The following is a 25,627-nucleotide window of genomic DNA, read 5'->3' on the forward strand; positions in this document are numbered from 1 at the left end:
AAAGGAAACACACAATCTTTTCACTGCAAAATATAAGATATCCAACAGTAAACAGATATTTTCTACTCTAGACCCACATTGAGTCTGTCAACAGACTTAGTAGTTACTCTGGATAAAATAAAACATAAGACAGAAAGTACAGAGTTTAAATTAAATACTCAATTATACATTTAATAAACAAATCATACGTCCTCTGATACAATGGATTGGGAAATTGCGTTATTTTTTATCTAAGGACAGCTGACTAAATCCTATCGCATCCTGTTAAATTAAAATTGCAACTTGTCAATTTTATACTAATAGGTTTTTATGTTTCTAAGCCAACCGGAGCCGAGTAGTGCCGGTGGCCGACACTAGAGGCTTTTCTGCTGCTCGCTTCTTGTGTTGTTTTGGTTAGCTGGATGTTAGCCCACGCTTTCTGCTCTGCTGTAGCCGGCTGTTACGGTGATGGCTCTCCCATGAGGCGGGGGAGCGGGGCTGTGTTTCGTGCTTAAACGCCGAGTGAAGTGCAGTGGCCATGGCCGGGGTTTTCGACATCGATTTGGATCAACCGGATGAGAATGTCTCTGACGACGAACTTGAGGATGGGGTGAGTTCACGTTAACGTTGAGGCTAACACCGCCGCTGTTAGCTAGTTAGCTAGCACTTAGCAGCTCCTAGGCCTGCGTTGGTCCCAACAATCCATTATCGGACATGTCCTCGTCCGCCCATTTCCCGCGGTATCTGGCAGTCCCCCATTAAAAAGTCGCTGTACTGTATTTAAACAAATTTCCATTGCGTTTTCTTTATTAAAGATTGTGACTTAGCACAAACTTAGTTTCCCCGCCTACACCGAACAAATACATCCACAGAATCGAAAGTGTTGACGGCGGACAGGTTGTTTCTGCCGCCGAAGTTAACCTGACCGCCGCTCAGGTGCATGCAACGTTAACTTGTCCAATCTTTGATGAACAGAGAGTGAAGCCAATCATCACCACGTCAGCAAATACTTTATAGTTAAAATGGTAAATCGATGCTGTGAAACCGCGACTTCGAAACGCGTAGCAATTGAACCGGGCGTCGCTGCATGTCCGATAACGGAGTCACAGATAATGTGGTCTCATGCTCTCCATCGGCATTTGCCTGTTTTAGGGATGTTATGTACATTACCGTTCAAGTTCAAGTAATTACACGAACGTCACATGTAGTTATGGTATGACAACTCTTCTCACATTGTTAATACGTGTGATATGAATGAACTGGCAGTAAAGCCGACCAACAGATTGTGAGTGTAGCTAGCGGGACTGTAGCTTTCTGCTAGCTTTCGCTCCACTCACCTAACGTGAAGTTTGTTGTTGAGGTCAGCGTCATAGATTACATACAACTTCGGTCATTGGTTTATTAGCTATTAGTTACAAATATGGGCGTATTTGAATGCTAAAGAGAACGTGTGTGTCGAACTAGCTTAGTGATAATATACAGCCGTCCCTGTTTACTGAAACCAAAGTATGGTTAAAATATTTGCTGTGAAAATGAACAAAGACAAATAGTAAAACAATGTAACGTCCAAGCTTAGGTTCGCTGGTAAATAACAACCCCCCTCGCAGTCCTTTATGCTGACATTTTCTATCCTGTTGTCCACTTGTTTTCAGGGCCAGCTCAATGAATACATGGACCAATGCAGTAGCTTTGAATTGTGAGTATACAGTTAGCAATACCATTATTGCCAAGAGAGAGGTTACCATGTCAACCGCCTTTATTGGACGACTGGAAATGATCTCTAAGGACTTATAAATAACTTGTAATGGTTTGCTGGCAGAGCTAAAAGGATGGGTCGATTAATCAATTAGTTGATAGTTATAACATGAATAAATTATTTTTAATAATCTAGTAATTGTTGGAGTAATTTAAAATGCTAAAATGCCAAAACCTAGCCTGGTCCCACTTCTCTAATGTAAGGATTTTCTAATTTTTCTCAAATTTATATCATTGCAAACTAAATATTTTCGGGATTTTATATTGTTGATCAGACAAATAAGACATTTGAAGACTTCACCTTGGGGTCCTGGAGACTGAGGGGCATTTTCTTTATATCTTATATACCAAACAACTAATTGATTAATTGGGAAAATCCTTGGTAGATCTAATCGATAATGAAAATGATTGTTAGTTGCGGAGCTATTTGATAGCATTTGTTGTACAACTTCATCATAGTGCCACATCACAAGATATTAGAGATGGGTGACAGCATACAGTGTGGGCCATCACAGCCTCAATACTCTTGGCATAGTCTGTAGATCTCTACTGGATGAATGAACACCATTCTTCCTAAAGCTATTCCCTCATGTGGTATTTTGTTGATTGTGGTGGAGAGCGTTGTCTAACTCTGCGATCAAAGGTCAGCTATAGGTGCTCAATTGTGTTAAAATCTGATGACTGTGAAAGCCATAGCGTGGGATTCACATAATTCAGTGACCCTTCATTACCTTAAAGGAGGCATGTACATTTGTTATTTTTCTCCACTCCTTTATTCAAGTTTGTCCTTTAATTTGTCTCCCACCCACATGTGCCCAGTAATAACTGATATTATCTTGGAAAGAGTCTCTGAGGGCAGAATATAATTAAATTGTACCTCCCTACTCTAATCTGGATCTATTGGAGCAACCTTTGTAAGAAAACATTTTGGAACCACTTAAGCAGCGTGCACCCATCTTAGTCAGTCTGTCAGTCCGCTGTTTATTCCAAATGACAAAATCGTTGTACCACCATCAGCCTCAGTTCTACCATCACCCACGTTTGTGTTTAGGCACTCATTGGTAATACTGCTGTGTGTCTTGGAAACTGTAAACAGAATGCTGAGTGATTGTTTTGATCATGCTTTTTTCGTTTATTTTCTTTATTCTTTGTTTTGCCAGTAACATGGATGACTGTGAGAAGTTTGAAATTTCAGAGAACAGCGTGAACAAGGGAACAGAGCAGATCAGGCCTGAATGCTTTGAGCTGCTGAAAGTTTTGGGAAAAGGAGGCTATGGAAAGGTGAGGCACGTGATTCTCAGTCATGGAAATGTAAATATGCATTTGAGTCCTTTACCACACACTTATAATTTAACCTCATCCTCTATATTCCTTTTAAAGATGTATCTTGGCTTGAAATTTAGATGTTGAGGGTTGTAACCATATATCCTGTATACAGTCTGGAACCTAAAACAGATTTAACAGACTAACAGCTGTGTAAAGCTGTAAAGTTGGCTTTTCAATTCTCAGTTGAAAAATAATTTTTTCAGTAATGTGGGAAATAACACTTGTTATGTGTGGAATGACTGTTGTCTTGAAATTCCAATGTGTGGGACATTTTTTTATTAACAAAGTTACTGGAAATTGAGTTTTGCACGCGGTATTTTTGTTCATCGGCTGTTTATCAATGAACTTTTCAATCCCCAGAGATATAATATGTTATTTTTTAGCTGTGGCTAATTTAAATACTTGAAACTTTATCTGTAAGATCTGGCATCCAGGAACCATCTCCTGCTTTAGCCACATCAACATGAAACATAACTGTTGTCACCTGCACCCCTCTGCATCTAATGTTCAGACCAATCAATATTTTAAAGATACATGTTTACTACTGGTCAAAAGGTTTGAAACACCTACATTTTTCCAGTTTGCCTTGCTTTCAATTTCTGTCCAGTTCATCCCAAACCTTTGGTGACCTTTACTTTTTTTTTTTAACTTTTTTTTTTACCTTGGGCATTTCCTGCTTACCTTTGTACCATTTAAGGTTAAAGTTTCAATTAAAAAAACTGGAAAAATGGTGGTGTAGAGCTCTGGAAATTTTCAGTTTTCTAAGCCTAACAGTGAAATTGCACATCACAGTTATCTTGGAAACATTTTCCACTTAACAAGAAGAGGCGTGACTTATTTTTTGGTGGTTTTGTGTGTGACTAAGATGTAATTTTCTGCAACATGGGAATTTCTCAGTATTACAAAGTAATTACTTTTTTTGAAAGACACTCATTTGTTTTGATATACTTTTGTGCGGTTACAGTATATATATTGGCACAGGTTTGAAGTTTCTTGGCTTTAAAACTGAGAGCAAATTATCTTTCAATATTCATGCTGGTGTACCAATAGTCGAAATACAGACTTTGGCTCACGCAAACTCAAAGCAGTCCCTGGTCACACTGTCATCAGAGTAACAAGCATTTTTGCTCAAAAAGAATGTGTGCTAATTTCTCATTTTTTGCTTTGTCAAATGAATACACTGCATGCAGATTCCAAACTTCATATCAGTGCTAAAAAAAAAAAAAAATTTCCTAAATCATTTCTCTGAAATGTCTATAATTGTTCAAGCCATAGTTGAGACATAGAAGAGAATGTCTGGTCTACACAACAAAAGCAGTTGTGACTTAATGGTATCTGCAGGTCTTAAAACCTTTTCAAAAGCACAGATTCCAGTTTTCCTTAAAAAAAAAAAAAAAAAAAAAAGTTTATTAATAAAAGTCACTTCTTGCCTGATGTAAGCATTAATGTTAGTTATAAAATGTTTCTGTTTGAGACCGTCACCACTTAGACAAGTGTTGGTTTGATCAAAAACTTAAATTATCTTTAAAGAGAGGATCATTTTTGATTGGTTCCATCTATCCACTCATCTGCCACTTGTCCAGAATCAGCTCATATTGATTATTAATTATATTGTTATATACCTGATAAGTACTGAACAAATGTGATTTAAAATAAAGTAATATTAGGCCTTAACATTGCTACTGGTTTTGATCATACTGTCATACTTTGGCCTTGTATGACAGTGTATTAAATTCCATTCTCTGTGGTATTAAAAAGGTCTTAAAAGTCTTAAATTTAACTCGGTGAACCCTGCAGAAAGTCTGTGCAAATGTCTGTGGATTTTGATTCATATGATGTAAATATTTCAGGTGTTTCAAGTTCGGAAGGTGTCCGGTGCTACCTCTGGGAAAATATTTGCTATGAAGGTTTTGAAGAAGGTGAGTGAATCTGCCTTTCTTAGGTTCGGCTGAAGGGTTTAATATTGTATTAATAGTAATCTAATATAGAGTGTAACTCAAATACGCTCATTAAAGGTGAGACTAACTGCCCCCTGGTGTACACACGCAGTAGTTTAGTGTGACAACAATGGCGCCTGAATGATCTAATCCATATGTAAAGAAATACAAGTAGCCTACACCGATGGGGAATTAGCTCTTTAAATACTGAGTTGACTCCCAAGCCTTGTGCAGCTTAACTGTGTATAGTGTTTCACATATGCTGTATGTCACTATGTGTCTTTTATGGTGACATACTGGTGCATTCAGCTCTCCAGCCAGATGCTAAGCGCAGACCACCCAAAATAATGGCAGCAGGCTTTTTCCCATGAAACCTCAGAGCTGCTGCTCCTGTTCAGCTTGGCCTCCTCTCCACAGCTGACACAGAGCTGATGTGTGTCTTTGCTTGAAAAGCCAGCTCATATTCCCCGAAGCTTGAGGTTTTGCTTAATGACTGTGTTTATTGGCTTAATGAGACTTAACTGTAGCTACCATCCTGGAGTCGGGATTCCTGCTCTGCCTCTGCAGCTGATGTTGACACCCGCTAATAGGGTTTAAGTTATTGCCTAAATATTTTCACACCCTGACATTCTGTACCTTTCTTTCTGTCCCTTACCAAGGCCATGATTGTGCGTAATGCGAAGGACACAGCGCACACCAAAGCTGAGAGGAACATTCTGGAGGAAGTGAAGCATCCTTTCATTGTGGATCTCATCTACGCCTTCCAGACAGGGGGGAAGTTGTACCTCATCCTGGAGTATCTGAGCGGTGAGCATAGTGATGCCCATACAGATCAATACAGACCTCAATAATTTGTTGTCATAAATCCATATATTGTGAGCATTGGAGAATGTTTGTGAACTGGAAATTACATTGCTGTTTTGTTACAATACACATTGACTGACAGATTTTTGTATGTGGTTGCTGCAGGAGGAGAGCTGTTCATGCAACTGGAAAGAGAGGGCATCTTCATGGAGGACACGGCATGGTAAGTTAATTTAGTGTGCATGATGGAGTGGGTCGTCGACGAATCCTAGTGCGACCACAGGGGTGGTTTGACCCCTGCTCCTCCCGCCTAAATATTGAAATGTCCATTAGCAAGGCACTGAACCCACAGGTGTTAAATACCATTGGTGCGCTTGTGGGATAAGAGTATCAATTCTTTGCAGTCAATCTTAAACATCTGGCCAGGGATAAAATTGAATTTTTTTCCACAGTGTTTCAGGAGAATCACTTTTTTTTCAGAGTTTCAGAGCTCTTCTGGTGTCAGGATGTTCTGCTTGAAATGTTTTAATCTTTCATCATCTTTTTCCAATCAATATAAAATAATTCCCAAATGACAGTTTGGTAATCTTAGTTAGAAATGCCAGATGATGCATGATCGTCAGTATGATCTGTTGTTGTGTCTGTTCCATACATATGCTAACACTTAAACAAATGCCGCTAAAGAGACAGACAGCAATGACTCGGATTTTGACATCAGCACACTGATGGACTTTAATTGTAGCCTTCATGTGCGAACAGCATCTTAGGGACACAGATGTTCAGTAAACTTAGAGAATTCAGTTTTGTGAAAACAGGCAGATATGTGATGAGTGTTTCGCAGGCAACATGAGGGTGACTAGGAACAGGTACAAACTCTTCCTGTACATGTTGTTCTGTTTTATAAACAACATGAAGATGAAAATGGCGATAACATGAACCCAGCTGCTGAATAAATAGGGGTGTGTATTTCCTTGAGTAACCTAAATGACATTGAGAATAACACTGTCTATAGATCACCGAGAAGCAGTGGGGAATGTACAAACCTAGTGGCAGGTACATTTGATTTGACTTGCTTGTTTCACTTGACAGTTTCTACCTGGCCGAGATCTCGATGGCGCTGGGTCACCTGCACCAGAAGGGCATCATCTACAGAGACCTGAAGCCTGAGAACATCATGCTCAACAACAACGGTACATAAACCTGAAATGTTCTTGCAACCAAATACATGTCCTTTCCACATATGAACTTTTGTTCCCACAGCAAATTCTTTCTCTTGGTAATCTGATACTTGATCTATTGTTTGTTTTGAGTGTAGTTTCTCTCATGCTCTTGCTTTGGTTCTGTTTCTTTCTAGGACATGTGAAGTTGACAGACTTTGGTCTTTGTAAAGAGTCCATCCATGACGGAACGGTCACCCACACCTTCTGTGGCACTATTGAATACATGTACGTCATACAATTATTTCAGATGAACATTCAGACGTGACTCAGTCTAGTGCATCTGCTGTATCAGCTTGTCCTTCCCTCTCCTTCCTCAGGGCTCCAGAGATCCTAATGAGGAGTGGACATAACCGGGCAGTGGACTGGTGGAGTCTGGGGGCTCTCATGTATGACATGCTAACAGGCGCAGTAAGTGCACACCACTTGATCCCACTGTTCAAATAAGCAAATTTATCTCAGCAATGTGGCCATCTAAAGGCTGAAGGAAGCATTTGCTGAACTGCTGTTTCTGACATGCCACTCTCTCATAGCCCCCATTCACAGGTGAAAACCGAAAGAAGACGATTGACAAAATCTTAAAATGCAAACTCAGCCTTCCACCTTACCTCACACAAGAAGCCAGGGACCTTCTGAAAAAGGTGAGCTGTAAAAATCCTTCCTTCTGCCTCATGCTTCACCGGCTGTGTTGTCTCTGAAAGATTTAGAGAGACAGGAAAACTGAGTCTTAGCACTTTCTCTTTCAGCTGCTGAAACGAAATGCCTCATTGCGACTCGGGGCTGGACCAGGAGATGCTGCTGAGGTCCAGGTGATTACATTCACTGACAGTGTGTGCATGCAGTGTGTTAACATACTGATCTGGGACTTATATACATGAGGGATACATTACCTCAGAAAATGAGAATCTTCTTGGAAAACCTGGTGGTGGTCATGAAATATTAAGAGTGCTGCTGTCGTCGTCTTTTTTAGGCCCACCCATTCTTCCGGCATATAAATTGGGATGACCTCCTTGCTCGCAAAGTAGAGCCTCCATTTAAACCTTTCCTGGTGAGTTAGAGTTTTTATTTAGCAACGTCCTCTCTGAACTGTTCCTGCAAGACGATTAACTTGACCTGCTTCTTTTGGCAGCAATCGGCTGATGATGTTAGCCAGTTTGACTCCAAGTTCACCAGCCAGACTCCAGTGGACAGCCCGGACGACTCCACACTCAGCGAAAGTGCCAATCAAGTCTTCCTGGTGGGTAACTAGTTCTGTACCTCCCAGAAAACAGTGGATCTGCTGCTTTGCTGTCTCAACATCTGGCACACAGTTTCCAGAGTTACATAAGAAATAATCCCAGACAAAACCACGCAGCCACTCAAATATAACGCTAAAGATAAAAATAGTTCATTTATGTTTTGGACCAAATAAATACATGTTTTTTTTTTTTATTGGCATCGTGTTTGTCAATGTAACTTCAAAGAGGAATAAGCATTATATATATATATATATATATATATATATATATATATATATACACACACGCACACACAAGTCACTGCCAAGAAACACCATAGAGAGAATATGTATTTTTATGTTAAATAAAGAAAAGTGATGAGGTGTCAATGTGAGCTATGTGAAAGATAACCCATAGTTTGGAGCCAATCAGAGTCAAGTATGTTAAATATTGTAAAAATTTGAAGCAATTCATAATTTGTTGTCAAACCCTGTTAGCACTTTGTTACTCTCTTTAGTACTGAAGTAAACTAGAGTCCCAGAGAAGCATTAATAGTGATGGAGAACAACAACAACAACACTGTGGCATTTACTCTTGTCCTTTACAGTTTCTGTGTTGTCTCCAAACAAACATACCAACAGAGGCACGCTCTGGACATGATGTTTTTTTTTAACTTCCTTTTCAACATGTAGGTCTTACGAGAATCAGTTAATGCATCCCATCTGGTTTAGTCCTGTTGGTTTTCCTGGAAGCTTCACTCACTGTTTCACCACATTGCATGATATGGTTTACTCAGTGTTTCATTGCTCATCATCAGCTGTGGGTTGTTTTCGGAAAGATGGTCTTTGAAGAGGTGGACTCAGATGTCTCTCTGTTTTTGTCCTCCACCCCTTCCCCAGGGTTTCACATATGTAGCCCCATCTGTGCTTGAAAACGTCAAAGAGAAGTTTTCTTTCGAACCAAAAGTCCGCTCACCACGGAAGTTCCCAGGAAGCCCAAGAACACCTGTGAGGTAACAGCAAGCTGTTTTTGTCTCTGGTTCCATTGATTTGCCATTGGTCGTTTACAAATTCCTCCCACAGCAAGTCTTCCCCACATCGATGACTCATTTGCTGACCTTATAAACTTAGCCTGCTTGGCCTAAATAAATCCTTCGTCTGTGTAAATAAAGTTTTCTTTCCAATGCCACAACAGAGATTCTCTGAAGGCTTGAAAATCATTGATCACATTCATTAGGAGTCAAATAAGTAGGGGTCAGTTATGGAAACTGAGTTCAGTTGAATTTCAGAAAAGGCAAATCAGGGATATTCTGGAGGTTTTAGAATAATTGGATTTTTGCTCCACTATTTTTTCAGGTATATTGTTCCTCCCTGAATAATCACATCCAGTTATAGCTGTGTGACACGCATAACTGCCTCTGTGACCTTACAAAAAAGAGCTGATGTGTCACGGACATTAGCTGGGAGGAATAATAAAAGTTTCTTACTTCTCCCTCTTCAACAGTCCGTTAAAGTTTGCAGGAGGGGACTGTTGGCCCCGGGGGCCCACGCTGACAGGCGGCCCGTCCCTGCTGTCTCCTGGCGGCTCTGGAGAGCAACCTATGGATGTGTCAACAGTGGAGCAAATGGACACAAGCAGCAGCGGCACCAACGAGGCCTCTGCACCGCTTCCCATCAAGCACCCTACCAAAGGGCCCTACAAAAAGCAGGTGTACCCCATGAACTCCAAGCGCCCTGAACATCTACGAATGAATCTATGACGCTCGGCTAGTTTACGAACATTAGGACTCTTCAAATTCCTCCTCTCTTTCTCCTTTATCGTTTTCCTTCAAAGAGACTTGTAGAAATTTTTAAAAAATTGACTGAGACTGTCAACGCTGATCACCAGCTCTTCCAGCAGCGCCTTTCCCTCTTTGGCCTCCAAAATCCTCCTGACTCAGCCTGGCCTCCTCACAGATAATCAGCAGTTAACTACAGTACAGCACACTGCTGTTAAAACGGCTGGTTTCTGTGATGCGAAAAAATGAAACCAAGATAAATCATTTCAGAGCTTTTTCCACTTTTATTGTTACTTTTAATCTATAAAATTCAAGTGAATAATAAACTGAAACTGTTCAGAAAAAAAAAAAAAAAACTTGTTTGCATAAACGTGCACACCCTCTTGAGGTCCATGCTTCCAAGCATGAATGGGATCTCATCGTTGAAAGGTATTGGCGTTAGACACACGATGGGCCAAGTGCAGAAAATACGGCACTACAGGGATATTACCAAGAACAGGACATCCCTCCAAAATTGATTAAAAAGACAAGGAGAAAACTGGTCAGGGAGGCTGCCAAGAAGCCGGTGGCAGCATTAAAGGAGTTCCAGGAATCTCCCGTATTCTTCATATGTCTGGACTTTGGGGTTGAGTAGCAAAACGGAAGCCCTTTCTCACAGGGAAAAAAAAAACATCCAGGCCTGGGTAAATTTTGCTAAAATAATACATCAAGTCTCCCAAAACCACATAAAAATGTGTTATGGTCTGATGTGGCCATGGTTTAACTTTTAACCATAATTCCAAAAGGTTTTTTTGGTGGCAAAAACAACACTGCACATTGTCTAAAGAACACCATACCCACGGAGAAGCATGGTGGTGGCAGCATCATGCTTTGGGGCTGCTCTTCAGCCAGAACTGGGGCTTTAGTTAAGGAGGAGAGAATTATGAAAAGCTCCAGAAACCAGTTGATTTTGGTGCAAAACCTTCAGGCATCTGGTTGAAAGTTGGAGATGAACAAGAATTTTAGCACAACGACGACCCAAAGTATACATCCTTTTTAAGGGAATGGCTTCACCATAAGAAGATTTAAGTTTTTGGAATGGCCCAGCCAGAGCCCAGAACTGAATCCAGTCGAAAATCTGTAGGGTGACCTGTCCACAGGAGACGCCTCGCAATTGACTTCGCAATTTGATGAACATTCTTGAAAGGAAGACATTGCCAAGTTAAGAGATAGATGTAGATAAAATCAAAAAGGTGCATCAACAAAGTATAATTTAAGGGTGTGTACACTAATGCAACTAGGATATTTTAAGTTTTTTTTTTCCTACATGGTTTGCTTGTTTCTCACTTGAATTTTATAGTTTGTAGGTCACATTAAAGGACCAGTGAGTGGGATTTAGTGACATCTAGTGGTGAGGTTGGAAGGTACAACCAACTTAATACCCCTCCCCTCACCCCTTCCTTTCGAAGCGTGTTGGTGAACCTACAGTGGCCTTCAGGTAACATGAAAACACAAAAGTGTTCTCTCTAGAGCCAGTGTTAGGTTTGTCCATTTTGGGCTACTGTAGAAACATAGTGGTGCAACATGGCAGGCTATGTGGAAGAGGACCTGCTCCGTTTGTAGATAGGAAGGGCTCATTCTAAGCTAATGAAAACATGATTCTTAGTTTCAGGTGATTATAAACTAAAGAAAACATTGTTCTATTTCAACAGATCCCCTTAAATCCTACACAATGGTCCTTTTAAAGGTGGAAAAACTTACAAAATTATATTTGTTTCTTTATTTTCTTTTTTACATCACAAAAACCTGCCATTTTAAGAAGGGTGTGTAGATTTCTTACATCCACGGTAGATGTGCAGTCAGTCTGAGGAGCGGTGTGATAGAGGTGCTTCTCAATGAAAGTCGGCTGAGGTTGTTCTGATGTACTCAACTGGCATTATCATATGATTTACTGGTGCTCTTTTCTCCTCAAATCTGGACAATGTTACTTTTAGTGTTTATGACTAATTGCCTCCATCGCACTAAAAGAATTTAAAAAGGGGCTTTTATTTCTCCCTTAACATGCCAGGCTGTTTTTTGTTTAATGATCACTTTGTGATAAGAACTTCGCGGGTTACACTGTCGGTTGGTAGAAATATTGCATAACAATTCCACAATGAACACAGCATTCCTTTATGTTTGAGGAAAACAATCTCATTGCCTTTGTCACTGGAGAATGCGGTCAGGAGAACGTGGGGCACAACTTATTGAAAAGCAGCTGTAAAAAGCTACAAGTGAAATTTCAGACGAAAGATGAATCGCTTCCACCACAATCAATTCCAAATGCTGACACTGCTTCCTTGGCCGACTGGAATGCTTTCTGTCCAGAAGCACCGTTCAGTTTCTTTGTGTTGAATGTAAACAGATTTTAAATGCCTTTTTGTGTGTCACTTAAATCTCCTGCGCTTTGTTCCAATGATCCCTGCAGCATTACTTTTACCTCCTCTACTCATGCAGCCGTCAGCCATGGTAGGAGACCAACGGGCATGTTGACCCAAAATACTCTCAGCCAAATTGACATCACTGCCTTTTTACTGATTCAAGCTTCATTCATGTCTCATGTGCTTTGCGTATGCTTTTTGTGCATTGACAGTAACAGGGCTCTCAGTGTTAGGGGGATAAACCTTTATATGAGTGAACCATCCATTCAAAAGCGTTTTCATTGAGATGTTTGACGTGTTTGTGTGATGTGAAGCTGTGGTATGAGCCTCTGGAGTGAAGCCATTCAAAACTTATCTCATCCCCAAAATTAACGCACCATCAGATGCAGATTCCCATGATACTAATTGAAAATTGAATGCATGGAAATGAGCTTGTGTTTGAATGGCTCCCTGATGCTTCTTGTTATCCAAATACTGGGTGTTTTGAATTGACCAAAAGCACTGTTTCAAGGAACCAAATGATTTTTTTTTTTGCTGGTAAACAAAAACCTGGGCAACTGTTGAGGTATCACTCTGGTTTTTGTAAGAACTTCAAGGTTCAAAGATCAATCACGTTTTCCGGCATACATCATTTTTAACCATATCTACTTTCCACAGTGATACTTACAGATATTGAGAGATATTTTTCTTGAAGATACTTTACACGTGTTTTACATGGGTTAATCTTGTGTAAAGGATGCAGAGATCAAGCTTTTTATATGGATCAGTGTCGGGTTGAAATGAATTATTTTCTTTTCTCTCACTCCACTTTTTACTCCACTTAGTTTCCATGTTTATTTATTTAAAGCGCCATTGTGTTTCCACTGCTTTGTTCACACTATGCAAACTAGGTATTTATTATGTAGTATTATGTAGATAAGGCAGCAGAATGTGTGATAATTTGATTTGGCATTCTTAACAGAGACTTATTTTCTCATAATGATAAGCATGTAGAGTATGATTTTATTTCCACAGAACATGTCTTATACAACCTCAGATGCAGCTTTCTTTTTTTATTTTATTCTAAAATTAAGGACGGTGACCTAAATGTCTTACAGTATTTATTGTGTAGTAGAGTATCATAATCAAGGGTTTTTTTTTCTGAAAACATTTTGATATCTTAAACTTTCCTCGCTGAAAACTTGAACTTCAGTTTGTCTTCTTGCAGTGCTTAAAGCAAGGGCAATTATTGTGAAAGAAAAAACTGATGCAAAAACCAATGGGAATGGCATTGTGCCTTTGCTGACAGAACAGTGTGTATGTACAGTATACTGTATATTGTAAATGTGTGTGGAAAAGGCTGGGGTTGATCCATGAAGTTCACTTCCTGTTAGAACTCAAGGATGTGCATTTCTTTGCTTCACCAATATGATATGATGATGATGATACATATTGCTTCAGGTATGTTTGAGAAGCATCCTCCACACTTCAGGTGGAAAACACCATCTTGAGTAGAAGGGGTGTTTTAATCACTGATGGGCATTGAATAACATTTCTGTTGATTTGTCACCCGTAGACCTGCCCCTGCAGATGGGAAACGTTCCTATGTATCATGTACATAATAAAGTCAAAATAAAAAATTATGGATCTCCTTTCTGATCACTGGCAATGTAACGAAATGGATCGTACAAAGGGGCAAAATCTGTAAATTAACCATCTATTCAGGTTATATTAGGGATTAATCAAAGCATATAGATGTCAATGACAAAGACAGGCAGAGCTGTACATTCAATAATTGATTCTCATTATGCTTCATGAAATAAGTCACAAACATCATTCAAATGTAGATCTTTATTCAGATAGTTTATGGATCTAAATGGATAAAAAATAACACAGTGTAATGATTTTCATACATAATAAAATAGATGTTTCTCCCAGTCTTTGGTTTTTTACAAAAACGAGGCCAAGTCACCTCTATAGAAAAATAATTTATGTGTAAATCAATCTTACAAGCTCATTTGCAACCTTTTTACCAGTTGTGAAAAAAATTGTCACCAAAAGCTGAAAGCAAAAGGCAAACTGTTTACCCATCACATAAACAGATCCTTTTTCCTTGTCATGGTCATAACTGGACGATGTGACACTGCTCTGTACTTGTCATCCTAAAAGCACTCCTGAGCAGAGGTGTGCAGCTGCTGACCTCAACACATTCATTGTTACAAATCAGAAAAGTCGTGTCAACAAATTTAGAAAACACTGGATAAGAAGGTTCATGTGTTGCATGTTTGTTCAAACGTATGACAGGAAAAATCTGTTTAAAATACTTTTTTTTTAATATAATTCTCTGTTGTCCCCATATTTACAAGTAGAAGAAACAGTGGAAGTAGAACAATTTGTTGCCCCATGAGGAAAGTTTATATTAAGATTAAAGGTAAATAAAAGCAACACAAAAGGAAACAACTAAAAATAATCAAAAATAAAAAAACACTTGAGGGCATGAAAATAATCAATTTTCAGTTGTCTGTCAATGACAAGCAGGGATGTACTGGTAAATAAGCTGGAAACATGCCTGCTGTAGGTGCAATTTGTGCGACCTTACTGACCTCGGCCCAAAACGGGCACAGCCCTTGCCTGATGAATCAAACAGTGTGTACAACATTACTTGTCAGTGGGGTTTGACAGCCATAGAAAATCACATATTTAAATACAAGCTAATACCAATGTCCCACACTCAAAAGCTCCCGACCTGTACCTTATCAATCAATAAATCTGCAGGTGTGGAGATGTGGCTCCATCCCTCCATTTATAGACTTTTTCTGTGATCACAGTCCGGCAGAGGGGGCAGCTCTTCTCCCGGTTAAACCACAGAGCGATGCATTCGTCACAGAATATGTGCTGCACAACAGAGAAGCAACAGCTGTCAGAATGTCTTGCACTTACTGTGCATGGACACAGCAAAAAGAACAATTCATCTGATTCAAGAAAACATGAGGGATCTGATGAGCCCATTGTAATTTCTAAAGGAAAACATGTATTTAAAGAGCACACACACAGGAGAAAAACAGTGAGCTGCTAGCCGCTGTGCAAACTGGTAAAACGGATCCATCATGTCTCATCTCCAGGTTGGTGATGTGTGTTTTTAAAACTTATTTCAGGGCTGCAATGCAGCTCACTCTTTCATCCCTGAGCGCAGTGCAGCCGCAGTGTTTCTGGTTTAACAGCACCATGCTGGGGAGGTGACAGGTCTGTTTAGTGTTTGTGCTCTGAAAGACGTTACAGCAGGAAAAAGGGTGAAAATTAGCCAGATCACCTGGTGTTGTGTTTACATCAATGCTGACCGAAGCCGGAGCCAATAACTACCCAGGTCTACTGCAGAGTCATTTCACCCAGGTGTGAATGCTGATTGTTCCTGATGTCTTAGCAGGTTTTTTGAACAGTGGAAAAGGGGCTTATGAGTAGCAAATAAAAGAGTAGTTTGAATAAAGAGATAATTCAGATTATTTACAAGTACAGATTGTGTTGCCTGGTTTTTGTACTTTTGTGACCTATTTTTATATTACAGACTTACTTAAGGAAATTAAGTAATACTGCTCCTGCTCAATATCTAATGAGAATGATGTCATCAGATGCTGCAAACTGTGGCGTGGTAGAGAAACATGTCTGACAGATGGATAGCCCGAAGGATTTTTATCTGCGTCTTGATTTGGGATGGGAATCGAGAACTGGTTCCAGTTGAGAACCGGTTCCAACTGGATCGATCCAGCCACATCATTTGCCTTTATGCTTAACGATTCCCTTATCGATGCCTTCCACTTAGTTTCACGTGCCTTGCAAAACAATGACGTCACGCTTTCACAAGAGGCAGTCAGCGCGAACAACAATGAAGGATTTGAGGAAGTGTGGCTTAATTTCAAAACAAACATGAAACATTTGTAGACGCAGCACGGCATTAAATATCAAGAGTGCCATGTGTTTGACGCTCTATGCAGCCGGTCAACAAGTGCTTCCCAGTCTCAGCAGAGCAGTGAAGGGACATATTAGTGATGTGTCGGTCGCGAACGAGCTGGCTCTTTTAAGTGAACTATTTTTTTTCTTCTGTTTTGTAAATTAATACAAGGCAGACCTAAAGAGTTGGACAGCACCCCTCCTCAAGGGATTGAACAACTACAGAGCAGTTATCTGTCTTGTTGAGTGTTTAGATAAAATTTACGTTGTTGACACTGTATAGGCCTACTTTTTTCCACACAGAAAATCCACAGGAATCGATAAGGGAAGCGATAAAGAATCGGATCGATAAGCAGAATTAGTAATGGCATTGGTATCAATAAAATCTTATCAATTCCCATCCCTAGTCTTGATGCCCACATTGCACATTAGAGAAAAGTACGACCAAATACAATGATAACAAAGGCTGAAAATTTTTATGGTATGACAGGCCCATTAATGTGGTTTTACCTGACAGAGTAGAGCCCGAGGCTCCCTGTACTCTCCCTGACAGATAGGGCAGACGTCTCCGGCCTCGCTGCACTGACTCCTAGTGGCTGCTGTGCCTGTATGCTGAGGAACAAAAAAAAAAACACTGTAAACACAGCTGGTTACTAAATCTGAAAATTGACTGTTTAACAAAGAAGTTGTTTAACACTGACCTCGCCCTTCAGAAATATCCTCACAGTTTTCAGTAAAGATGTCCACTGTCCGTACAATCCTAAAAGCTGGAAGAGTGAAAGAAGGAACAAAAAAGTAAAGGAACAACTTTTCAACAATAACACAACAAAGGATCTATGGCTGTTAAGTTACAGGGATCACACCTTCAGTATGAGGTAGAGCAAAGCCAGCAGGACCCCTAGCGTGAGTCCAGGCGTGCCATCAGCCTCCTGGTAGATGACCAGGTAGCGGAACCACAGTGAAACTGGAGCCATGGCCTGGTGCACTTGACCCAGCTCCTCAGTCAGCATCAGCCATCTCCCCTTGAGACATCAAAACACAGAAGAGAACTACTGAGCCAACAACGCCAAGACACAGAATTACAGGGATATTTTCTTTTGTTAATGCCAAGAAGAAATCCACCGGTCTTACCTGGGCTCTGTAGGTCACCAGTGAAGATGGCAGCAGCAGAATAAGGCACTTAATCCCCATAAAGAGGAACTTTATTATGAAGTTTGTGATGCCAACTGCCCACAGAACCTCCCAGAAACCCAGCGGCTCAATGGCTGGGCTGAGGAAGAATAGGCTGGGAGGAGGATGAAATTCAGGTTAAGTTGCACATTTCACTGCTTCCCAGGTTTAGCCGTTAAATTAACTGCAGTACTCGTGGGCAGCATATACATACAGTGGTCAATGTGCCAGAGTATAGATTTCTGTAGATAATGAATTCAGCCTTACCAATGATAAAGTGTCTCAGTGAGAAAAGTGTAGTAGAGCAGAAGGGTGGAAGAGATCAGGAAGAGCAGCAGCCATACACACTGCAGCTTTGAGTGATGATCCTGAGGACGCACACAGACAAAAACATGGTTTAGCAATCTAATGGCAAAGATTATAAACATCATGAACAACTGACTTTCCTTTTCTCGACTCACCTGAAGAAAGACTTGGTTTTGAATGCTTTTATTCACATATAAAAAAGTTGTGAAGAGGCCAACCCCAACTGCTAGACCTGGTGAATGAAGAGAAAGATTACATCAAGACAATGTCTTGTGTTCACCGTTTCTACGAATGCTCTTTGTACAACTTATACTCACCAAGAGCATGTTGGATGACCAGTTTAGCACACAGTATGACAAGGAAAGGAAGACTCTTTTGGAGCCAGCGGAAGAGACAGCGAAGCTCAGACAAGGAGGTGCTGGGTTCTCCTGAGTCCAGATCAGAGTCAGGAGGGTCAAGCTCAGGCTCTGAATTGGAGTGATGCTGTGCCCGATTATGTCCATGTGAATGTGAATGGGAGTGGCTGTGGGAGCTGACTCTGGATCTCCTGGATGACGTGCCTCCACTAGACTCCCCAGACCCACTTGTCATGGGTATCCGTACTTCATTACTCTCAGGGCTGGCAGCAGCTGCACCAGGGGCTGGTGTCCTGGTGTGAAGCTCTGGTTGCAGAGTTAGGGATAAACCATTGCCTGCATGAGCGTCCCGCTCACTTGAATTAGGCTGCATCACAGTAGGAGACTCCCTCAGTTTCAGTGTTCTTCTGGAATCACTCCTTTGACACAAAAGACAAATCTTTGTAGCCTCAGGCAAAATGTGTCCAATGTAAATTGTGATTATAGCAATATTCACAAGTTGTTTCATTTTTTGTAGTAGAGACTGCACTGGTACAGACTGCACATGTGAAGATATACATACTATCTAGCTCTATGTTTTATTACATTTATTTTGCTGTTATATTTGGTCTCCCAGAAAAAAAGCTAGTCACGTAAGCCACTATTTGACCACTTGAAGTTTAAGTGTCTAGGTAAAGTGACAATTGGGTCACTCTGGGATGTTTTGATAACATTGAATGCATTAAAATATTAACTCGCTGACAAATTAGACGACAGTATTTTGTGCCAGTTTCGACAGAGATCATTGTTGGGTTAGCTGGAGTTTTGTATGCTAACTTAAACTGATTAGATTAGCAGGCAAAAATGAAAGTGTTAACAATGCTAACGTTACCTCGACTCATCCTGATCGTGTGAGCCTTAACGAAGATATTAAGGCCAATTGACGTTAGCTGCACCAACCGTCAGTAATTTTCAGCTGATAAACACAAAAGTAGTGACATTGACAGATAACAGACAGCGAAGCGTTTCCTACACAGATTCGGTCTGCCGTTAGCTTTAGCAGCTAACAGATGTTTTCTATCAGGTCACACTAACGGCTGTAAAAGCTCAGCTCACCTGTCATTCTGCACCCGGAGTTTCATGGTAAGCTCTTGGTCCCCATCTAATACAATGTCCAAGTCGCCAAACGAAACCAAAGTAAAAGTAAACTAAAAAGAAAATCAAGTTGTTAGCTTTCGGGCTAAGCCATAAACTGCTCATTCAGACATCTTGACGTTGTTTACGACAGCAGCCGACGTCACTAATTTCTTCTGTTGGATTTTTCACGGCGTGTCGGATGTGAAGTGGTGCAATACTTCCACCTACTGGAGCATTTTCAAATTACACTTATCTTGGTGAATTTTTATATCACTCACCTGTTTTAATTCACTGTCCACTAACTGTCTGCTCAGCATCATCTCAGCTAATTCGAGTCACTGCTCGTGACCTCTCGGCTGTGTTTGTGGTGTTGGTGTCTTTTGGCGGATTTTACTGACAGACTGACTGTTTTTTGCGGTGAGTGGAATTCTAGTGTTTATTTATGTGTTAGCACTAATTAGCTGGTATCTGTGTCTGTGCTCACCCTACCTGGCTATTTAGCTCGTTAACTTGCTAACTAGCCAACAAATGAATTATTGTGCAATAGTCGGAATTTCCAACTTCTCAGTTGACTGAGAAAGTAGGAGGAACCTCACCAACCCCAAAATCCAAGATGGCTTCTCTGCACATCAACAGAAGTGAAAACTGAATAATATATTATTTATCAGCATTTCTGTCTTATTTGTGTCTCATTTATCAGTTGTACACACTACTGTCCAACTTCTATCTGCGGACATGTTACAGTGTTTGTATGTGCAAATCACTTAATACATAATGTTTTGTTATCAACTACTATTGCTAATAATAACAATGACAAGCAAGCAACAAAAATAACAAGCTTCCGACTTGTTGTACTGGAATGTGGTCAACTCATTTTTGACGTAATTCCCAGCTCCGTCATCCCAGTTCCCAGTTGAGAATTTCTGACTTCCCAGTCGAAGGTTTTAACCGGAACGCCATTGAAGTCAGAGGAACCTCTCCAACCCCAATCTCAAAATCCAAGATGGCTGCTCTGCAAATCAAAAAAAGGTAACACTGTAGTAATATAATGTTAACAGCATTCTGACATCCACACTACCCGCTAACGGGCATGGTGCAGCTCGCCAGCAAGAGACTTTGGCTCAAATAGAAAATTTATGACATCCGGTCACCTTAAGGTTCTCCTTCCTGAGTAGATGTATGACTCACTATCAGTAAGACTAATATGTGCTTCATTTAAAGTTTTAATGGCCGGATGGTCAGTGAGTGGAGGCAGAGAATGCCATGTACTTAGTCTTTTCTGCATTTAAAATTACTTTATAATTAAGGAGTGACAGTTGGAGGGCATCAAAGGCAGACTGAGGACAAGTCAGTGTTATGTTTAGTTCTAGTTTCTTGACACACTAGGCAGAAAACAGAAAAGACAAAAATGGTATTAAAAGTATTTTTATAGGCTTTAAATACAGCAGAGGCTTTTGGAGTTGATTGGATGATGATGAGCAGGTGTGCAGGTGAGACGGTGGAACCAGAGGCCAGCAGACACACACACACACACACATACCCATACACATACACATACACATACACATACACATACACATACACTCACTCAGGAAGATAGACAAAGTGGGAACAAACAAGACACGCCAGAGAGGGGAAAACAAAGATAAAGGGAGGTGGAACCTGTCGAACTATAACAGTCATGGCCTGGTTCGCGGAGTGGAGACTGGGGCATTTAAAATTATATCGACAGCAAGGAAATGGACATCAATGTTTTGATTAGGAACAATTATGTTATGCAGCAACAGACCAGTGGTAGACCCTCTGGCGACCTATGTCGGTATGGTATCTTGACTGAGTACCATCAGCTACGACAGTCTGAGTTCTCTTAGTGCTGCTTTATCATGCCACGTCTTTCAAACTTCAACCCCCAGGATGTCACACAGGCTCCAACCCCAGGTCAAGGTAACCCTGATGACATCCTCAATGTGTGTAAAATATGTGTGAAATTGGTGGAGTGCCCCTTTAATGCCCACGGTTTTGGAATGAGATGTACAGCATGGGTGTTATGTTATGGCATCCACATACTTTTGGTCGTGTAGTGTAAATGATCATTTTGAACTTTGCATAAAATTTATATGCAGTACACACACTGAAACATTCTCTCTCATCAAACAGTAGTGAGCATTAACATGTATTATGCATACAGCAGATTAAAGCTAATATATATAGGCCTATCCTCCACTGAGTTCTCCTTGAATTGCTTCACTAAAGTTTAAGAGTTTGTTTGATTAGTTAGTTTGATTGCATCTGTGAGATGAACTGGAGTTGGGGGAATATGAAATGATGAGGCTATTTGATTCTCTTCCTGTGGTCAGGCAGTGCAAGCCAACACAGTTACTGTATGAACATGTTGTTAGTCTTCCTCTATTGCCTGGTGCTTCTGGGCCCCTGACCAGCCATCTGTTTCTCCATCCAACTGCCATGCCTGCCTGCCTGCTCATGCTCACCTGCAGCTAAAGGCAGCTGATATGATCTCCCACAGTTTAATAAATTGAGAGAATCAAAGCAGGAGAAGGGGAAACTGCTACTGAACTTCCCATAACCTCCACTGTGACAGACTGTGGTTGGTGAATTATAGTCCCTTCATTTCCTCCGCTGGGATTTATTTAACTCTAGGTAACAAAGGTTACTTTAAAAGTTAGAGAGCATAAAAACAAGTTTTCATTATGTCATCTAGATGATTTATTCACTATCATTTTGCAGGTGTGAAAATACTCTGCTGTGTTACTAGTATCAATGAAGCTTTTCTATTAGCTTTCAATGAAGCAGCAGTCTTGATTTGGCAGTTAAGTGGTAGAAGAAGTAGATAGATAGATAGACATTACATTACATTACTGGATTACATTATTAGAGTAATGCAACAATGTGTAGATAGTATTTTACTATCGTAGATGGTTGTGATTTATAGCTTATCCACTTGATACAGTTTTAATTATTAATCCAGTGGTTTACCGACCTTCTAACCCCTCCTGTGGTTCACAAGAGAAAAAAAAAAAAACAAGCTCTGCGAAACAAATTTTTTTCAGTTTATTCAATGTTTTTTTCATGAAATATTGGATAATTCTACCTGTTTAGGTCTTGATTAAAACAGTGTAACAATTAAGTGAAACCATCTGAAAAGTTTAGACGCCCAGACCAGACACTGTTTTTTAGCTTATTGTGTGTTTTTTATGTAAAATCTAAATGTGAAAGGTATTAATTATAGCTGTTTTCCTTTAAATTGTAGTGGCGTAGAAGTATAGATAAAATTAAATGGATATCCCCAAGTGAAGTACTTCAAAATTATAAGTACAGTACTTACAGTATTTCTTCTTACAGTACTTTTTCACTACTTGTATATAATATGGTAGAAAAAACTCATCCCAAACTATATCTATGTCATTTTCTACTAATTGAGGTTGTAAGTAACACTTGGGAATTCAGCCCCAACATCTGACAAATTAAATATTTAGATTTCATGTGAGTTTTTCTCACAGAACAGGATCTGAATTGGACAGTTTCTGTTGAAGAGGTTTTGTTTTCTCCAGTGTCTGTCTTGGCATTGCCTAGCCGCTGTACGAGCATGAAGTCAGTGATTGTGGTGAAAGGAGGTTAATGTACTACAGCTGTCAGAGCCTAGCTCCGTCCCGTGCCCTGTAATTGTGTTATTGCACTACAGAATTGTCAGGAGAGTTGTACTGCCCCAGTCAGGACATCGGAGAAAAGTCTATGGAGGGAGGTTAACTTGACATATAAATTGCTATCTGCCAAGATGAATGGAGCTCGCCAGAGAGCAGATGAGGAGAGCAGTGACCTGACATTGCTTCTGACAGACTCCGTATATCCTCTGTCATCTTTCTCCCTTTCTTTCTCTATACACGGTGCCAGCTGCTGCTTCTTCTGATGTCTTACTGGAGCTGCCAAAGACTCTGTCGTGTCGTGTCGTGTCGTGTCGTGTCGTGTCGTGTCGTGTCGTGTGTGTGTGTGTGTGTGTGTGTGTGTGTGTGTGTGTGTGTGTGTGTGTGTGTGTGTGTGTGTGTGTGTGTATCCGTGCATATGGATACACCACAGTAACTTATTGTTTTCAACTGCTGCCTGTTCACTTGTGTTATCATGTAGGACATTTATAACATCAAATAACATTTCACTATCTGAGTGCATGTTGAATTTCTTTCTGAATTGATTTCCACAACAGGGAAAAGACCCATTAGGTTTCTCAAGATGACATTACTGTGCAGTTGGTGGTGTTATCTATTATATCATAACATTTCTAATGACACTCCTTGTGTTAGCAGGGTTTATAACTGCAGCTTGTTGATTACTGTTACTTTTACGCATCAATCATTCAACAATATGTCGACAGTTTAGATTTGTATCTTGTTTGTGTTTTATGCTGCAGTGTGTAACACATACCCTGACATGGCAACCAGCAGGTCAGCGTTGAAGTAGGAAAAGGAGGATTGGCTGGCCTTTCAGATCACATTCACAGCAACTGGAGACCCTCCAGTTGCTGAGTCAGTATCTGAGGAGGGAACTGGAGAGGCAGCTCATAGAGAATGAAATGACATTAAAACATTGCAGATTAAATAATAAATAGCTGCAAGTGTATAATATGTTCGAAATTGTGATTCGATAAGACCCATTTGACAAAAATTTATAAATGTAAGTTCCATACGTGCTTTGAGATGATTTGTCCATAAAGATTTGCTTTAAGAGACCCGTACAACCCCTCCACAGGCTCGTCCATGTTATGTCATTGGGGAAGAACTCTTGTGCTGATAATGAATGTGTGGGAGGCACGTTTCTCTAATCTCCAGCCTTGATTTATGTCTGTGTGTTCCCAGAGGAGTCTGCACTCAGTCTTGTGTGTGTGTGTGTGTGTGTGTGGTAGAGAAACCAAATGTGTTATGGCAGGGTTAGGTAGTTTTTTAAGCATTATATTTGTAAAGGCTTGTAACATGTTCTTGGGCTCTGAGACAATTACATTTGCAGCTAAAGCTACTACATAGTCATTCTTGTTTGGATTTAGTGAAGAAATCCAATCTCTGCTCTGCTACAATGCCACTTTATATACAGAATACAAAATACTGAATGCGTATAGACAGTTTACTCTCCTTTCAGCTCCTTAAGTAAGTAAATAAGATTGATCTATAGAGAGAGAGAGTGTGTTTTTAGGGAACAGTTTCAACAGTTTGGATTGTTTCTTTATGACATTTGATAACTATCTGATCCCATCTGAGTCATACCAGTATAGGGCCAAATATCATTGTGTTTGGTTGTCACTGCTACATAATGTTTATTTTGGCCACCAATTTCCACATATGTAAAATAAACCACCAGATGCATTGCTATATATTAACCAGTGTGGTGAGATTATGATTTGATTATTATTTTCTCCTGTGTTGTGCACAGACTTTTTCAGAAAAAGTGGACCGTAACAGATGTTTTTGTGTTTTCAAGACCGACAAATCCACAGAGGACGCTCCACAAACATCTTGTCAGTTGCCAACAGTTTGTTTTGTGGCTTCTCTAAACAGTTCACATTTCAACCCATTTAAAACAGGCGTTTATGTTTTTTGGCATTACTGTAATCACCATAACTAATTCAGTAACAGGATTGATTAGGATTTTATATTGATTGTATAGTCCATTCTGTTAAAATGTCCTCAGAATTACAGTTGTCTGTGTTTATGGTAGGCCTTTTCCCTGAGTATCCCACACAAACATAAAAGGAGGTGTCACTGTGCAGTAGCACCAAATATTACCTCAGGCCTTATTATAATGCATGCACCATAAAAACAGACCTGCAGAGCATCAAAGACACTGAAGGAGAAAATCTGTCTCTGATGCTTCACACCAGCTTCTCGTTGGTCACTGTTTTTCTTATCATCCAGCAGGTGGTGTTGTATGATAAGTGATGAAAGGAGGCGTCACCTGCGCACAGATGAATTATTCTCTCAATAGCGCCCAGTAATAATACACAACTGCTGCTACAAAACAATGAGTGTAAATAAATAATATGATTATAAGACTGCTAATATGACACTCAACAACAGCCAGACACTAATATATGCCTGCACTATGATGTATTGTTGGTGTGGGATGCAAACACAGATGTTTCTTCTTATAATTGGCTGTCCTTAATCAGCCATCACAAATCATCAAAGTGCACTGGTTTACTGAACAGCTGAAGAATATAAACAGCTGAAGAGCATAAATCCATAACCATCAGCCGCAGAGAGCAGTGAAGAGCAGATTAATGTGCTGTGCTCGCTGCACATCCTCACAGCACACCGGTGGCCACCAAGGTGAAAAGAATCATC

The 25,627-nt window shown here is 40.2% G+C and overlaps 2 protein-coding genes across 3 annotated transcripts; one reads left to right on the forward strand and one right to left on the reverse strand.

The window, feature by feature from the left end:
- The first annotated feature begins 365 nt into the window (after positions 1-365).
- On the forward strand, positions 366-14,033 carry rps6kb1a (ribosomal protein S6 kinase B1a). The gene is made up of 15 exons (XM_023418327.2): positions 366-589; positions 1,632-1,675; positions 2,895-3,015; positions 4,911-4,979; positions 5,657-5,804; positions 5,967-6,024; positions 6,891-6,991; positions 7,156-7,246; positions 7,339-7,429; positions 7,552-7,659; positions 7,765-7,827; positions 7,989-8,066; positions 8,148-8,255; positions 9,135-9,247; positions 9,739-14,033. Exons 1-15 carry the CDS (start codon positions 518-520, stop codon positions 9,992-9,994), a joined length of 1,521 nt encoding a protein of 506 aa, XP_023274095.1. The 5' UTR covers positions 366-517; the 3' UTR covers positions 9,995-14,033.
- A 193-nt stretch (positions 14,034-14,226) lies between these two features.
- Positions 14,227-19,429, reverse strand: rnft1 (ring finger protein, transmembrane 1). Of its 2 annotated transcripts, XM_023418139.2 has the most exons (10): positions 19,263-19,429; positions 19,039-19,122; positions 18,129-18,586; positions 17,967-18,043; positions 17,773-17,873; positions 17,467-17,620; positions 17,199-17,357; positions 17,037-17,102; positions 16,846-16,947; positions 14,227-15,285 (listed from the first exon to the last, which is right to left on the reverse strand). In XM_023418139.2, exons 3-10 carry the CDS (start codon positions 18,538-18,540, stop codon positions 15,151-15,153), a joined length of 1,206 nt encoding a protein of 401 aa, XP_023273907.1. In that variant the 5' UTR covers positions 18,541-18,586; positions 19,039-19,122; positions 19,263-19,429; the 3' UTR covers positions 14,227-15,150. The 2 variants fall into 2 exon arrangements, with proteins under 2 accessions (XP_023273907.1, XP_023273906.1); XM_023418138.2 differs by lacking the exon at positions 19,039-19,122.
- Positions 19,430-25,627: the final 6,198 nt, after the last annotated feature.

Source organism: Seriola lalandi, unplaced genomic scaffold (assembly GCF_002814215.2).
Source record: "Seriola lalandi dorsalis isolate HSWRI2012SDOR001 ecotype SW California unplaced genomic scaffold, Sedor1 jcf7180002054581, whole genome shotgun sequence".
Taxonomy (NCBI): Eukaryota; Metazoa; Chordata; class Actinopteri; order Carangiformes; family Carangidae; genus Seriola; species Seriola lalandi.